The following is a 16,930-nucleotide window of genomic DNA, read 5'->3' as shown; positions in this document are numbered from 1 at the left end:
GCCGCACGCTCCAGAAGCTGCGGTACCCAAACATTCAACAAAAGAGCAGTTTCACGTCAAAATGCTACTGTAACCATTCCATGCTCAGAACCATTCGGCCTGATGATGGAAAAGTGGCTTTTGTTGTAAAATGTCTAATTCTATTCTCACTTTAAACACTTTAATATAATATATTTAATATACATATGCCCAAAGTTGCCGATACCTTGATTATGGGCTTCTATGGGCAGTGTAACAATGTGGCAGTCAAAATCAGATGCTGAACCCCACTGCAGATTTTATTATCAAAACAAATAAACAAACATATGAACTGATACTACAAAACATAACTTGATTCCAAAAACATGACTAACTATACAATCAAGATTTGACATGGACCTTAAACCAGAAGTGAAGCAGACATCTCATCAAACAGTCAAGTGAGAACACACAAAAACATGACAAAGTACAAGTACAATAAACAAAAAAATAAAATAAATTTTAATCTGCAGCTGATAATATTTCCAGTTAATTTGTCACACTGGAAATTAAGTTGGTCACCTGGGTATTCTAAGCATACAGAAAATTCATATTTTAATATCATAAAAATACATATTTTACACCACAGAAATAATTAAAAAATGTTATTCTGAACATTGCTAATCGTTGAAACTGAACTTCAAATTAAAAGTTCCATATGAAAAAAGATTGAGACAGCCATTACAGATTGCAAGTGGACAGAAATAGCACCTCATAGTTAATACAGAACAGAATTACTTCAACAATATTACAGCTGTGTAGCACAATTACTGGATTAAAAACACAATGTTTAAAATTCACATATTTACTGGTGTAACATTCCTTTAAAATGTTATAAATGATTTTGAGCTCATGAAGCTACTTGTTGAGGTTTAAAACTGAGGTTATTCTGAGAATGTTATTACCATGGCATTTGTGGTAAAACCAAAGTAATAGTCCAGAAAAGCCAATACTATTGTAATTAAAATCATAAAAAATAAAAAGAAATGTACCATTGTTTCACTGTAGCAAACCTGCAGTACCCAAGTAACAGTTTTATTTATTTATTGCTAGAACCATGGTTTTAAAATTAAACATGGTCTTATTATAGTAAAGCAATCAATAGTGTACCATAGTTTTGGCTTTCCTGTTTTGTGGCTACAGTTTTACCGTCATGTGTAAATATGAATATCATGGTGAAATTACAGTTACTGTAGTAAAACCATTGTAATTTTTGTGATTACTAGGGTTTTACTACAAATAAGACAGTTGAAGTGTAGTTACTGTAGTAAAGCTATGGTCAGTTTTGTAGTTACTATGGTTTTACTGCAAACGCCATAGTTCAACTTTGGTTTTTAAAGGGATTGATAAATGTACAGCAAGGGAACTCAAAATAATTGTGAGTGAACCCAAAACATATTGTGAGGAAACACAAACTATTGCAAAGGAAAGTAAAGCATACTTAGAGGGATTCAAACTATTGTGAGGAAACGCACATTTTATTAATTTCTATCTTTGTCCTTTAAGGGGCTCTGAACTATACTGATAAATCTTGTCACACTTTTATATTGTCCTTCAGGTGAAGTTGCTACATTGCCAGATATAGCCACATTGGCTATTCTATTGAAATATTCAAGTGCATAAAAACACTGGATTTAAAGCTCCATGGATGCAAACAAAATTATGAGTAATTATGAACACCTATATTCTGTTACAATTTCCATTTGCATTCCTTTTGTAATATGCTTTTTTCCCCCATATCCATTAATTCAAAATGCTATTTATGGGCAAAAAAAAAAAAAAACATATATTGAAGCATAATTCAATCCTTAGGATTTCCTGAAACTATTTGGACACTTTAGCCACACTTAAAATATCTGAATGTCATTGCATTACCTTTATAGAACAAATTACGCTTAATCTCTTTTTCAGAATTCACTTTTCACAATAATTCATATTTCACATTACTTTCGTTTCGATTTCATTTTGAACACTATGAATATAATGTCATAATTTCAAACCCAACAAACTTTTTTCATGAGTTTTATTCCCTAAAATAAATGCCACTTTGACATTTTGTTATCTATTGCAATGGCATTCAAAGCTTTTAAGTATTGTATGTTTCTTTCCATATTCCTTTCAAAATACGACCAAAGAAGTTCCACACTTTACATCTTATCATTGAAGAAGCACAGGCATTTATTGACTTTGAGTTCAGATGTGGTCAGTAACCCTAAACTCCAAGGATCTGAGCATCGGAAAATCTTTCAAAATTGCTTCATTCTCCTCGTTTTCAGTGGAATCCTGGGCGACTGTAGTGAAGTGGTTTACTTCAGAAATTCTCCCTCTGCATGGCATATTCTCATAGGGTGGGGGACTACCAGGGTCTTCCACCCCTAAGAGGGGCTGTGTGGACTCAGAGCGCAGGTAGACCGGAGGAGGGGCCGGCTGGCTTTGATATGGACCCCCGAACACAACAGTGGCGTAAGGGATAGAGTCCCTGTTCTGCTCTGAGTTGTAACTGCTGAAGGCCTGCAATGAGTCGTGACCCACAACATGGCTGCCGCTGTCATGTGACCACAGGTTCTCCTTAACATAATCACTCTTGCACTGCTCTTTGTCAGAGAGATCCAGAAGACTATAGTGGGACAGATACACCAGCACAGGGTCCTTGTCTTCTTTAAAGGGGGGCATGCCCTTAAAAAACCATGTTAAAAATAGTTTGTCAAAATAATTTTTATTTCTTTAATAAAAATATTGTTTTAGATCATTTGATCTAAGCCAGTGTTTATGAACATGTGGTTTGCGGGTCTTTTTGGACTGGGTAGCAGGGAAAGAACATGGCATGATGGTTCTCCCATTGAACATTGACGAGGCAAATTTAATGATTATTAGCAGAGATTACATGCAAACAACAGGCTCCAACTTATCACAAGAGTATTAACAATTAAAATACAATGCAGATATTAATCAGACAGGTATATCTGAAGCTTTATACACTAAAAAGGTAATCTTACCTGCAATGATTCAGTGGACGTCCATCTCTTAATACTGCTGTTTGCTGGATCGGGAATTATGGGCCACACACACATCTTCAACCTGTGACAATCAGACACAGATTTTATTAAACTGCGACTACTGGCCTAACATATGTTACAAATAACAAGCCTGTGGATGCTCACCGATCATTTTTACTAAAACAGGTAAACCCAGTAATGATCATGAGAAATGATAAGACAATGCATGCAGGAATTACAATGAACACCATTTCAATGCCATCTGAAAAACATCAACAAAAATCGTTAATTATTCAGGTCATGTTACATTTGAAACCAATTCCGAATTTTAGAATGACATATAACAATCGTGAAAGAATGGTTCACCCAAAAATGAAAATACTTATTTGCTCACTGTCATGCTGTTCCAACCCCATTTGTGGTTCTTTTTTCTATGGAATACAAAAGGAGTAATTTAAAGAAATCTTAACACAGCTCCTTTCCCAAACAACAACAACAACAGTTTATGGTTACCATGTCTGTCATGGTCAAAAAAGGACAAAATATACCATAAAAGCATCATAAAAGTAGTACAGTTGAGTCATGTTCTAAAGTCCAAGTCAAACAACCAAGTACATTTTAAGTAGTTATTCACTGATGCATCTTCCCCCTCTCTGAGCTCTGAAATTCCATTTGCATTTGGATTCAAACATAACACGTCACCCTTCTTTCCAGGTTTGATGTCATTGAAAGCAAATGCTATTGGTGTTGTAACTAAATATATCGCTCAAGATCAAATATGAGAAATGGAGAATGAGATAAGAAAGCTTCAATATAGTACATTTATACTGTATATCATAAGGCTTCAGAAGACTTGGAAAATAGCACATAAGTGGTATAGACCACTTTTATTATACTCGTATGGAGCTTGACAGATGTGGTCACTATGAACTGCTGTAATATAGAAAGTTGTGTGAAGATTCTTCAAAATTTCCAATGAAAAATAACAGCATGCGGGTTTGGAATGACACGAGGGTGGGAAAAAATCTACATACATATATATATAATTTTGGGTGAATTATTCCATTACCAATTATAAATAAAGGCACTTGAACAGTGTGATCAAAGACATTCACCAATATTTTCATGTTTCAGGATAGTGACAGATCCGTTAAAACTCCCACCCATCGTATGAACCGCTACAATGCCTTTATATGTGGACTTTGGCTTAACATTCATCCAAACATGTGTCTGATTTGTCTCTTCAACTTGAAATAATAGAGAAACATGTGGTTATTTACAAAAATGTAGAAATCTTCCATTGAAAAACTTATTGCCAACTCCTAAATCCTTGAATACCTTGAACATTTCCTCTGTCATCCCAAAAGTAAACGGTATATCTTTGAATGATCCCATTTCTTTGCTCGAGGGGGATTTCATCCCAGTTTAGTTTCACTTGTGAATGATGGAATTCCCAATTCTTCAACTCTGGAGCCATGGAGGGTGCTGATATATATGAAAACATTTGTCAGCATGTAAAAACTAGACACAGGTAAATCCACTAGATGGAAGTATTGTATCATTATTCAGCTTTGCTTTAGCACACATAACCACTTCCGTTCATATACCCTAGATGTGGTAGGACTAACCTTTCTCACTGCTGTATGCTGTCACAGATAGAGGGGGTCCAATCCCGGCCACATATTTGGGATAAATAGAAATCTCATAGGGCATGTAAGGCTTAATACCTGAAATTATTTGAAATAAAACAACCACGATTAGATTTGTATGCACTCTGTAAGTAACAAATAAGACAATAAAAGGTTAAGTACAGGATTTAAGGTTCTTTTTCAGCCATTCTGCACTGAAGATCTATAGGGCCACATACACACTAGTTCATTTCCCAATGTCACACTTTTCCAAAGTATATGGTTAATGGAAATGCTTTGTTTTTGGTGGAGAAACATTCAGTTACAGGGTGGATGAGGGGTGTAAACACAGTGAAAGTAATGCATTTTCAAGCTAAAATGTATACATGTGTATGTGGCCTAGTTCTATCAACTGAGACTAGACTGCCATTGCTGGTCACCAGCAAATGTTTCGTTTTTGGATGCTGGTCTTCAGCATGGGAGTCCAAACAGGCTTCTTAACTAGCTTAACCAGCAAGCCTCCCTTGGTAAAACAGCTTAAAAAGACATTGATAGACCACAATGCTTCTGTCATGCTGGTTTTACATGTCCACAAATTAGACCAGCACCAAACCAGCATAAACCATCTCGGACAAGCATAGAAATTCATACAGGTCTAAGATGGTCTTTTCGGCATGGATAAGATCCACGCATTCAAATAAAAAAATTAAGAACCAGGGCTAATTATCACTATATCACACCAATTACACAAATGTGTGTTTTCTAATTTTACAAATTATTCATTTGTAATATTACAATTTCAAAATCATTACACTATTTTTTGTAATAACATTTGGATACATTCAGGCAAGTATCAAAGACAGTATATAATGAAGGTATAGATTTTAACCAGAAGTTTTCAGGACAAGAGTATTTTTCATGAATGGCAAGGTTGGGGTAATTTGTCATTTTATTAGGGCAAGTTGTCACACGTGTTTTAAATGCCATAAATTGAAACAATTTATTTATTAAAATATTTTTGGGGCTAATACAATGGTTTGATATTATTTTAGTTGCCTTGTAAATCTTTGCTGTTCAATTGTTTTGTGTTTCAGAATTGTTTGACTGTTGAAATTGGGAAGAAGAGCCTATAATATTGTATTTGTACATATTTATTGTACATATTATTTATTCTGCCTAATTTGCACTTCCCTTCTTAATGATTTTACAATTTTATTTTATTATATTTTTGACTGCAATCTCTTTCACAATGTTTTTTTTTTTGTATTTTTGTTTAATGTGAGGCACTTTGAGCTGTATGAGAAGTACTATATGTATACAATGTTCTGTATAATTATTAGAGCGGTAAATTAAGTTTTTTAATCAAATTAATTACATGATTTGCTGATCCATATTCCATATATCCATATTTACTGAGAAAGGCCCCCAAACAAAGATAATTTTGTACCTAACAATTAAAATCAATATAAATATAATATAATTTATATTCAATTTTATAATATATTATAGCATTTACATATATTGTGGCAGCACACAAGTAAAGCATTTAGACAATGCAACAAGTTGGATTACAAGTAAAAAATATTGTAATAATGTACTCATGCAACAGGTGGACATTTTTGGAGCGTCTCACTTTGGTTGCGGCGCATCTCACAAACTTTAGCATCTTCAATCATAAGTGTTGTGTTTTAGGAGGCTGTTGGTTTGACAAGGTGTGTTGTATGGGATCAAAATCCCGTCAAAAGTATTGCGGTGACGGATCCAAAAATAATAAGCGTGATTTAAAAAATAATAAGTGCAGATAAAAATAATAATAACAAGCATGAATCAAAAATATATAAACATATTTAAAATATGCTGCAAAACAAATTAAAGCAAAGTCATCAGAATTGCAAACAAAATCATGTTATTGCTGGTTCTATTACTGATTTTTGTGCTCTCTGACAATTTTGCTCATATTTTCATTTTTTTGTATGCTTACTCTGTATTTTTTTTGCTTTTGTTTACAAGTTCTGCATTTGGGTTTCCAAAACTTGTGAGTAGAGTTTCAGGTAAATCATGAGGCATTTTGCATCCCCATTGGTCCACTAGTTCTTGATCGACAGCTCCTCCTCTAGCCAATCATTGGAAGAGGGGAGGTGACGTAACTCCAATGCGACTCTGAAGGCTTCTGCTCAATATTATATTTTTTGTGCTTGATAGATAGGCTGCTTGAGTCTGTTTTGAGTATTTTCTGCCAACTCTAAGAAACAACGTGTTGTCCGAGTAGGTCATTATCATAGTCCATTAACACTTGTATCGATACAGATGAATTTATTTAGCAGAGTCTTTAGTTTAGGCATTATTTAAGACTTCCTTGTTTGTAGGTTATTGGCTGCATAGCTATAAAAAACAAGGCTGGGTTGGTGTGGATGTTTGATGCATGTTTTTACTAGCTGTTGATCAAGAACTAGTGGACCAATAAGGACAAAAACGGCCCCTGATTTACATTAAACTCACAAGTTTTGGAAAACCAAGTGCTGAACTTGGAAACAAAAGCAAAGAAAAATACATTTTTATTAAAAAAAAAATTATATTGTCAGAGTACAAAAACAGTAATATAACCAAGGAATATGTGATTTTGTTTGCAATTCTGATGACTTTGCTTTAATTCTTCTGTTGTTTTTTTACAAAATATTTTAAATGTGTTTATATATGTTTGATTCATGCTTGTTATACCTGTATTTTGATCTGCGCTTTTTATTTATTTTGTGCTTATTATTTTTTGATTCACACTTATTATTTTAGGATCCATGACCGCAATACATTTGATGGGATATTGATCCCATAGTGTTGCCTGTACAGTTGAAGTTGCGCTGACTGCCCCCTACTGCTGCAGATTTGCAAACATATCAAGATCAATCTTGAATTGCTCAAATGGAAGGAACATTCCTTATTATGAAAATTACATATGGATCAGGGGCATGATTAATAGTATATTTATTTTTAAACATATTTAATATAATTAATAAAACTAAATTAATCAGTTAAATTCACAGCCATAAATATTATTATTATTATATTCATAAAAGAAGCAAGCACAACATAAGCAAGGTTTTTCAACCTCGGTTAGTTCTGTATTGCCATACCTGTTACTACAGTACTCAAGTTGTTTTTGTCCATCAGTGCAAATGACAGGAGAGCTGCATCTTTCTCGATCAGAGATCTCCACTCCAGCACGTACCCCGTGACCAGGGAAGACACCAGACGCTCCCACGTGATCAGCAGAGATGTCTCAGAATGTGGACGCACACTGAAAGTAGACACAGCGTCCAGTCCTAAAAAAGGACAATAAGAGGTCATCAAACATTATGTAGGGTTGATTGGTAAAACAGAGTTGTCTGAACTCCATATCAGAAATGTCAGATTTCCAGAGAATCCAATACCTTTCGTCTGATACACTGACACTTCGGTGTGATTGGAACTCCCTGCTGCATTAGTTGCTCTCAGGTAGATCTTTCTAAACCTCTTGATGAGGATGAAAGAGCAGAAGCTTTCTTGCGTAACACACAATGTCTTCATCGGTCCCTGTGATTCGACAACGTATGAAATATTCCAGCCATTGGCACGAAACAGAGGTGACGGCTGAAATGAAATAGTGACAAAGAGTTTTGATCCGTGTGTGTGTGTGTGTGTGTGTGTACAGGTTTCACTATATTTGTGTGTGCCAAATGTTTGTCCTCACTAATATACAGTAATGAAAGTTGTTGAAAGCACAAATGTGAGGACTTTTTAGGTGGTCCTTACTTAAAAAAAGTCTATCTACTGATGTGCACAGGATTCTGTGAGGAATAGGGAATATTATTAGACTGCTATGAAATCAGTGGATGCCTATGAGATGTCCTCACTTATATAGCGAAACAAACCTGAGTGTGTTTGTATGTTTGTTAACCTCAAAACACACAATGTTTTCTTCTTGTAAACAGTTCTTTACGATTTACGAAAGATACAGGGTTTCCTCTTTACATGGTCATTATAGAAGTTGGAAAGATTGGATGAATGTACACACAGACATTCTCATTTTATCACATATATGTCATGTGATGTACTTCACACACAATGTGTGCTGTAACATTTATCCTGATGCAATGCCTTGTGCAAAAGTATATTACTCATTTTGAGGGACGAGTCGAAATGATCTGTGGTAATCTAAACAGATGGTCGCAGACGCTGTCGATAGAGTGTAACTAGTTTGAACCCGAACATTCCTTTAACATATGACCTTCACAAATGAAATATCTATGCCTTTTACACTAAATTATTACTCAGATTTGAATATAAGATACTTGTATGTGTATATAAACACAAAATATACTATCTTAAATAGTTTTTTTTATTGGAGAATGATCAAAAGTATTTCAATGCAGTCAGAGGGACTCTCACCTTCCAGTACAGCTGTGCGGTTTCATTGTTATCCTGTATTTTAAGCCATGTGTGCAGATGACCTGTCGGTGCTGAAAAGGAGTAAAACGAGACTGAAGCCTTTAGACACAGTCCGTATAGAGGATTCTGTACTGTTTTTAACAGACCACTCTAAAGATGTACTACAGAGGGGTCAATCAATCAATCAATCTGTCTGTCTGTCACTTTTAGAATCAAATATTATATATTTCTTTTGTTCATTTACTTTGTGTTTATGCTATTACAGTCAGCATACTTTGATGTAACCTGATACTTTCAGGATCATTGTATGTTGAGCTGAATAAAACAACAACATTATAATGGGTTATGATGAAGCGATAAAATAACATTCATTTGGTTAGTTAAAGGTGAAGTGTATAATTCATGTGCCACTAGTATTTTTGTTTTCAAATCTGTATCAGACAACAGAAATTCAATATGAAAGAACATATAAAGAGAGAACATAAAAAACATATTTCCACCCATCACTTATAACACTTCAGTCAGTGTTGCTGTTAAGATGGTTGGGAGGCTCAAACAAACAGGGCAATGTGTGTGATAGTATCAAAGATAAACAGTGTTTATACTAAAGGTTTTTTATATTAATGTTGACTATATTAAAGTGGAATAAGAGAATATGTTTTTTTTTTATTTTGATAAAATACACACTTCACTTTTTAATATATTATTCAGTAAGTCTATAGTAAAAATGGGTTGAACATAAATGAGTTACCAGCACTTCTCACATACCCTTTATACGTGTGGTGTTTGCTGTCCACTCACTCCATTCACTCCATGGACCGCTGGAATACCTCACTCGCATTTTGGTGCTGTAATTTGTACCATGGAGTAGTCCACACACTTGGATTTTGTCCACTGTTGATGTGTTGCTGTGGAAAACCTGGAATCAAATGAATTAAAAAGACATTTCTGGGATTACCTCCAAACATAGGCAATGTTAGACAGACAGGCAATATTACTGTAAAACACATTCGCTCACCAGCTCTTTGTCAAGCTGGTTCTCCACTGTTTTCAGTCTCAGCTCTACACTGAAGGTCATCTTCAGCCACTGCTGAGGCTGTTCGAAAAACCAGCTGTACTTCAAACACCCAAACGTGTGTGCTTCAACCCTTTGAATCTCAGGAGGGTTAAACTTTGCTGAAAAAGAAAAGAAAAATCATACACAAGTACATACTCTATGGCCCAACAAGCCCAATATGCAACAAGACTTAACCACTGAAAGGTGAAGAGGGGGATTTTTGTGTAAAAAAAAAAAATATGTGGCAAAATGAAGAGAAGATTTTTTTAAACTTTTTTCTTTTTGTGTTCCTTTTGTGCGGGTTTGGAGCAAACTGAGATTGAATAAATGATGACAGAATTAAAAATTTGGGGTAACTATTTTGTAGTAACATTTGTATTTGTACACACTAGATCTTATGAAAGGCTTGTAAAGAGCCTTATGTAGCTCCTTGGATTCTCTTTTACTATTGCTTGAAGTAACTTTCATGTGGAAAAGTCTACATACCTGATTTCAAAGGGTGTAACAGCAGACGTGCCGAAGTGCTATTTCCTAAAGCACTGACTGCCGTCACATGAAACTCCATCTCAGATGTCAAACTAATGTCACTCCGTTGAATCCAATGAGAGTGCACACCAGGAGGGAGCACATATTGAAAGACAGATTCTGGGATGCTCCTGAGGAAATAATAATAAAGCAAAGTCTTTTTAAGTCAAGTCAGGTCACTTGGGTTGATTTCTCACATTCATACAGTATATAGACAAGTGGGCCATCTTAACCCCTTATCACGTCTCATTTACATTTATGCATTTAGCAGATTTATGCATTTTATGCATTTAGCGACTTACAGTGCACTTATTACAGGGACAATCCCCCCGGAGCAACCTGGAGTTAAGTGCCTTGCTCAAGGACACAATGCTGGTGGCTGTGGGGATCGAACCAGCTGATTAACAGTTATGTGCTTTAGCCCACTACGCCACCACCACTCCTTTTAAAGGAGTCTCTGGATAAAGCTGTCAAAAGGGTGAATCTCACAAAGTCTGTCAAAGACATTTCCAGCTAATATTACAGCCCCTAAATTGTATTACCTTAATTCAAAACATAAAAAAATAAAAACAAACATATTATTTAGATAGTAAATCATGATATGTATTTGTTGTACCTTCTTTAATTAATGCAGATTAAAATTATTTAAAAAAAAATATTACATGAATATAGATATATATTTAAAGCAAAGCGTCACAGTAATGGGAATTTGGTTGGAGATGTGCTGATGAAAATAATGTCACATTGAAAAAAATCGTAATGGTCCTAAAATGTTCTATATGCGAAACATGAATTCTTATTTTGGCATAAAACATGACCTGGAAATGTTTTCATGGGATTAACACATAAACGGAGCTGTTTTGTAAATGTCAGCAGAAATAAGTACCGTTTTATGCTGCTATGAAGAGTATATCTTATAAGAATGTTTGCTGCTTCCTGGCCAGGATCCCATTGACACAGCATTCTGATTGATTTTGATACATTCAGCACACAGCTCAGATTCTGAGGGACAGCCGGAGGATCTATAAAGAGAAAGGATTGAAGATGAAAGATGTTAAAGTCTGATGAACTTTGTTCTGCATTGGAAATGGTGAAAAGTCTCGTGTTAAAAAGTGTATTGTATTCTTCAAACTTCAATACTTATAATTCTGAAACTGAAGTGAGTTTGTAACACTGGGCATTTTCTAAACTGCACTTTGCACCTTTTGAAGGGCACTTCGGGAAGGGGACACCACTTGTAGGGTCATTCCAAACAAAAGTAAGAAAATGTATTTGTTTTTCACAGGGCCCTTCCAAAAGATTGTTCGATTGGAATTTGCCCATTGTATCCTAATCACCGGAGCCGTAAATGCCATATGACTAATTACTCTGTAGCCGCGGGAAAATTATGTCATGATAGCATTGATTAACAGATGGCACCACAAAAACACACACAGTCCCAAACCCTTCACTAGCTACTATCCTAAGCTATGATGCCAAAGGCAATCAACAGACAAAATATAGGCCTAACGCCATTTCACACTTTTAAGATGAATTAAAATAAACTGCTGTATTATTTTATATAATGAAATATGCTAAATAAATATTTGTACCAATCAGCCACAACGTTAAAACCAACAGCCTAATAATGGGTACGTCCCCCTCGTGCCACCAATACAGCACCAACCTGCACATCTACTGTCCATGTATTGAGAGAAATCAGGATTAAAGTTGTTCAAACTTCGGGCAGGAGACGTAGTGCATGATTGGCATTGTAGTTCTATAGAGTGTGAGGCCAGAGACTATTTAGCAGAGATGAGTCACTTCTATTTAAATTAATGGGATAAATTGGAACACCCAACCAAGAAGCTTTATCACTCAAAAGTCAATGAATGTAGAAAGGAAGTCCCATTTTCTAGATTTTCACTGGCAATGTCTGTATCTAAAAGGTGATTCAACTTTTAGATACAGACATCGCCAGTCAAACAACTCACTGACATGCAAGTGCATTTTTGTGTTTTATAGTAATATGAGGTCAACATTCGGTTGAGCGAAATGGGGTTGATTCATGTGTGAATACACACCACATTAGAAAATCAGTTAATGCGTTTAGGCAGAGGGATTATAAGAGTAGTCTTCCACTGGACACAACATGATACACAGGGTGAAAGACTCGCTCAATTCACTGACTTATGCAGCCAAACTGCTGTGTTAGAGGACCCTGTAACTGGGAAAATGGGATGAGAAAAGCTGACTCTGGATCAGTGGTTCAGAGCAAAGTTCCACATTGATTGTGTATTCAGAGAAAATGTCTTAGTTTCTAAAAAAATATTCTACATTTTTGTATTATAATAAACAAGTAGTTTGATTCTTGAAACTAAATGTGTTTTATGACATTTTGGTAGCATTAAAAATGATTCCATTCAAGTTGTATCAACATGCACCTTTGAAGTTGTGGCGAATGTACTCGCCGTGGATCAACTAAAAACAAGCATGCACTGAGATGGTTTAAGTGAAACATATTTATTTATTCATCAGACATATTCCTTGAACTTGTTAGGCTGGCATTCCTCACTGAATTTAATCCTGACTTTTGAAAAATATCTTAAGTTGACTCAGGCATTGTCGATGGGCAGCACATGATGGCATATATGATGCAGATTCAAGTGTTGGACTTTGATGCTTTAGGTAGGGCAGTGGTTATTCTTCATTATTCATATTGGTTGCCATGTTGAAGGAAAAACAAATCATGCATATTCATGTTATTGATTCTTTATTATAAATATGACGTGAAGACCTACTTTCTAAATATCTGTTTGTTTACTATGTTGTTTTGACATTGTGTTGTACAGTAGCTAGCATGACCTGTAATTTCGCTTGTACGGAATACATGGCTTTTTTTTTATGGAACGCATAGCAGAAGAGAATGTGTCATTGAGAAAAAAGTAACACCAAAGTAATGCAAAAGTATAGTAATGCTTTACTTTCCATGAAAATAACTTTATATTTAAGTTACTTTTTAAGGAGTAACACAATATTCTAACGAGTTACTTTTAAAGGTAACGTTAACCAACACTGGTGGTTTTAATGTTGTGGTTGATCAGTGTATAATTTGGTTTCTTTAGAATATATGACAACATTTGAATGGCAATCAATGGGGAAAGATGGTTTTTGCCTGCGGAATGGTGTAGTTACAGTGTATACCCTAATAAGCTAACTAACAAAACTAACCAGCCAAACCCTTGAGAACAATTGATTTATTGGACTGTCAGTGTTATGCGCCATTCAAAATTCAATTGAGAATGTCAATTTAATTCTAATTCAGTTATTGAATTTGAACAGAATTTAAATTGGATGACAGGAGCAAACAGGATGCATTGTATATTGAATTTTTCAATTTGCATTGTAACTCTACATCAGTAGAATTAAAGCTAAAAAAAAATATCAATGGAATTAAATAATAGCTATTAAGTGTAGAATTAAATATTAAAAAAAAAATTCAGTAGGAAATAACCCTAAACATAACACATACGTATACTATAATCATAATTGAAAATGATCCTTACATCCCAAGTTGACACTCACTCCTCCGACTATCTGGCAACTCTTTTCTCCACAAACACAGCAAGCGATGTCTGCGCTTGTGTCCATATAGCTGGGGATGCGTACACCATGTGTTCCATTACTCTCCTGGTAAGAAAGATTTCTAGGGAGGAAATGTTGGTTAAGTTTCCACTCCACGTGCCACTTGTCTGTATGTTTGGTGAGTGGGCAGCCATCTTTAATGCTGCAGGATACTGATATGGGCGAGCCTACAGGCAGCTCTGATGCCAGGGTGTGTACCTTAGCACATGATGTCACTTCAACCTCTGTGGGAGGAAAACGTACATGAAGGATGGTAACTAGGGCTGTCAATCGATTCAAAATTTGAATCCCATTATCTACATGATATGCCAAATTAACTAATCAAATTAATTAAATACATGTATATATTAATAATTGCTGAGAAAAACTAAAACAAATGAAAATAATGTAAGACACTGCATTATCATGGCAGACAGGTAAACCATGGAATAGACATTACAAATAGTAGTTTCAGAAGTCATTCATGTATTTGATTTTATTTCCATATCACTGTACAAAAGCCTGTCACTGGTCTACAGTCTAAAGCTCATGTATTTACAGTCATGCCCGTCAATCTGTCTTTCGAGCCGTGCACACAGGATCTGTTTTTGTATTCCATCTGCAGTATTTTTTTATTTGTTTGTTTGTAAATGTGTGTGACGGACAGACTTTTCTTTGGCCGTGCATCCAGTATGAACAGTTCCCTAGTCATTCTGTGCTGTCTGCTCTCAGTAAGAGTGGTGTGCTGAAGTGTATTGTTTGTAGTAGCAGCTTTCAAACTTGAATTTCTTTAGATAGATAGATAGACAGACAGACAGACAGACAGACAGACAGACAGAATGTTGTGAAACCGCATTGTGTGACATTTTCCCGACAACAAACTTATGTCAAAATGGGTGGGGAGTTTCACACAACACCACAGGAAAAAAACGTGAACTTCGATGTTCCTAACCAATTGGACCTCAACAAATTATCTTAGTGTTGCATATTTTTTATGCATATTTGAGATTATAGGAAAATGATCTATTCCTGATCTATTTCTATTTGTTCTATATCTCAGTCAAATGGTTTCATAATTGTATCTCTTTAAAACTTAAATTACTAGAACTTTTGAACATTGTTTTAGATAATGTTTTAGATGTTTTTACTGTTTAAAAAACAAAACATTTAAAACATAAATTAATGTTTAAAATAATGAAACATTATCAATTGAAAAATAAATATGTGTTAAGATAAAAAACCTTTCACCTTTAATCAAGGCAAACATATGTATCCATGGGACAACCAATACAAGCCAGACTGAAGCCATGGTTACAACAGCTGAAAGAAAAAAATAACAGACTTGAAAATTTGAAAAAACAAACAAACAAGTGAATCAAACTATGACATGTTCTATTGGTTTTGTTTATAATACTACACTCTAAACAATTTCAACCCACTAAAATTTACTGTCTTAAATTTCAAAAAGATAAATAAAAAAAGCCATTTAAAATGTGAAATCAATATGGAGCCAAGGTTACAAGAAACAGTGACGTTAACACTTTAAAAAAAGGTTCTATTTGTTTACAGTTATTGCATTGAACAAAACATGAACTAAAAATTAGCAATATTTTCACAGCATTTACTAATCTTGAATTATGTTAATTTATAAATATACAATTGTTCAGTTTATAGTGCATTAAGTAATGTTAACATTTACAGATTTTCTTGTTAAGAATTTATTAATAAATGTTGAAATTAGCAATGCTCAATATAATAAGTGCTGAAAAAGTAATGTTCATTGTTAATTCACATCAACCAATGTATCAAGCTAATTTTAACGAATACACTGTATTGTTGTGTTATTGAAATTATTTGTCACAAGATAAATTATGTTAAATGGGAGGAAATAAAGATGTTAATATAATGATTAAAAAATTTTTTCAAGTGAAATAACAAACAATGCCACAATACTAATCTTTAGTTAATGTACACTCAAAAATGTTGATTCCAAACATATTCACAATTTGAATGATCTGATAAGCATTATATAATGTTTATAAATGACTTATTTATTTAAGTTATACTTAAATATTACCAATGTTTGTAATTAAGGAAGTAAAACAAAATCTGAATATGATACATACTTTAAAGTGTTTAAGAAGCATCTGCAGTAGGTTGAAGTTACATTTACACTTCTTTGTAGTTCCTGCACAGCGATGTCCAGTGTATAGTTGAAGTGTTTTTAAAAAATATAGTGGCCGTTCAGAGTATAGATTTCTATGAATCACTCACTCTGTGCTGTCTGTCTTCTCTCCATACTGAACCACAAGCACAAACTGAAGCAGGAAATGAGAAGCTCTTGTGCAACTCTTCTACACATGTGCCCCATGTTCCTGCTCCCACTTTTTACTCTTAGAAATGAGGAAACTAATGATTTCATGCTCAGTGACTGCATTTCTCACATTGTATTTATTTGTTGTTAATGTTACATTTCTTTAATGACACCATTGTAATGAATAATGGGTACACTATGACTAAAATCTTTTTGTAGCCCCAAAGTATATGATGATCAAAATATATTTATTCTTATTGAATATTGTACATGACGATCCATGTGATGCCATGCGAGGAGCAGACATGTAAATGGTGAGCTCTGCACACTTTACTAATTTGTTTTCTTTTTGGGTCATAAACCGGTG

The 16,930-nt window shown here is 34.6% G+C and overlaps 1 protein-coding gene across 1 annotated transcript; it reads right to left on the bottom strand.

The window, feature by feature from the left end:
• Positions 1–263: 263 nt before the first annotated feature.
• Positions 264–16,547, bottom strand: csf3r (colony stimulating factor 3 receptor (granulocyte)). The gene is made up of 16 exons (XM_052147008.1): positions 16,376–16,547; positions 15,498–15,569; positions 14,192–14,494; positions 11,533–11,668; positions 10,608–10,777; positions 10,083–10,240; positions 9,833–9,983; positions 9,065–9,135; positions 8,068–8,266; positions 7,771–7,959; positions 4,643–4,741; positions 4,353–4,499; positions 4,130–4,261; positions 3,180–3,276; positions 3,015–3,096; positions 264–2,694 (listed from the first exon to the last, which is right to left on the bottom strand). The coding sequence occupies exons 2-16, from the start codon at positions 15,556–15,558 to the stop codon at positions 2,212–2,214; spliced, it is 2,478 nt and encodes an 825-aa protein (XP_052002968.1). The 5' UTR covers positions 15,559–15,569; positions 16,376–16,547; the 3' UTR covers positions 264–2,211.
• Positions 16,548–16,930: the final 383 nt, after the last annotated feature.

Source organism: Xyrauchen texanus, chromosome 17 (genome assembly GCF_025860055.1).
Source record: "Xyrauchen texanus isolate HMW12.3.18 chromosome 17, RBS_HiC_50CHRs, whole genome shotgun sequence".
Classification (NCBI taxonomy): Eukaryota; Metazoa; Chordata; class Actinopteri; order Cypriniformes; family Catostomidae; genus Xyrauchen; species Xyrauchen texanus.
This window is presented reverse-complemented; position numbering and strand designations above follow the sequence as displayed.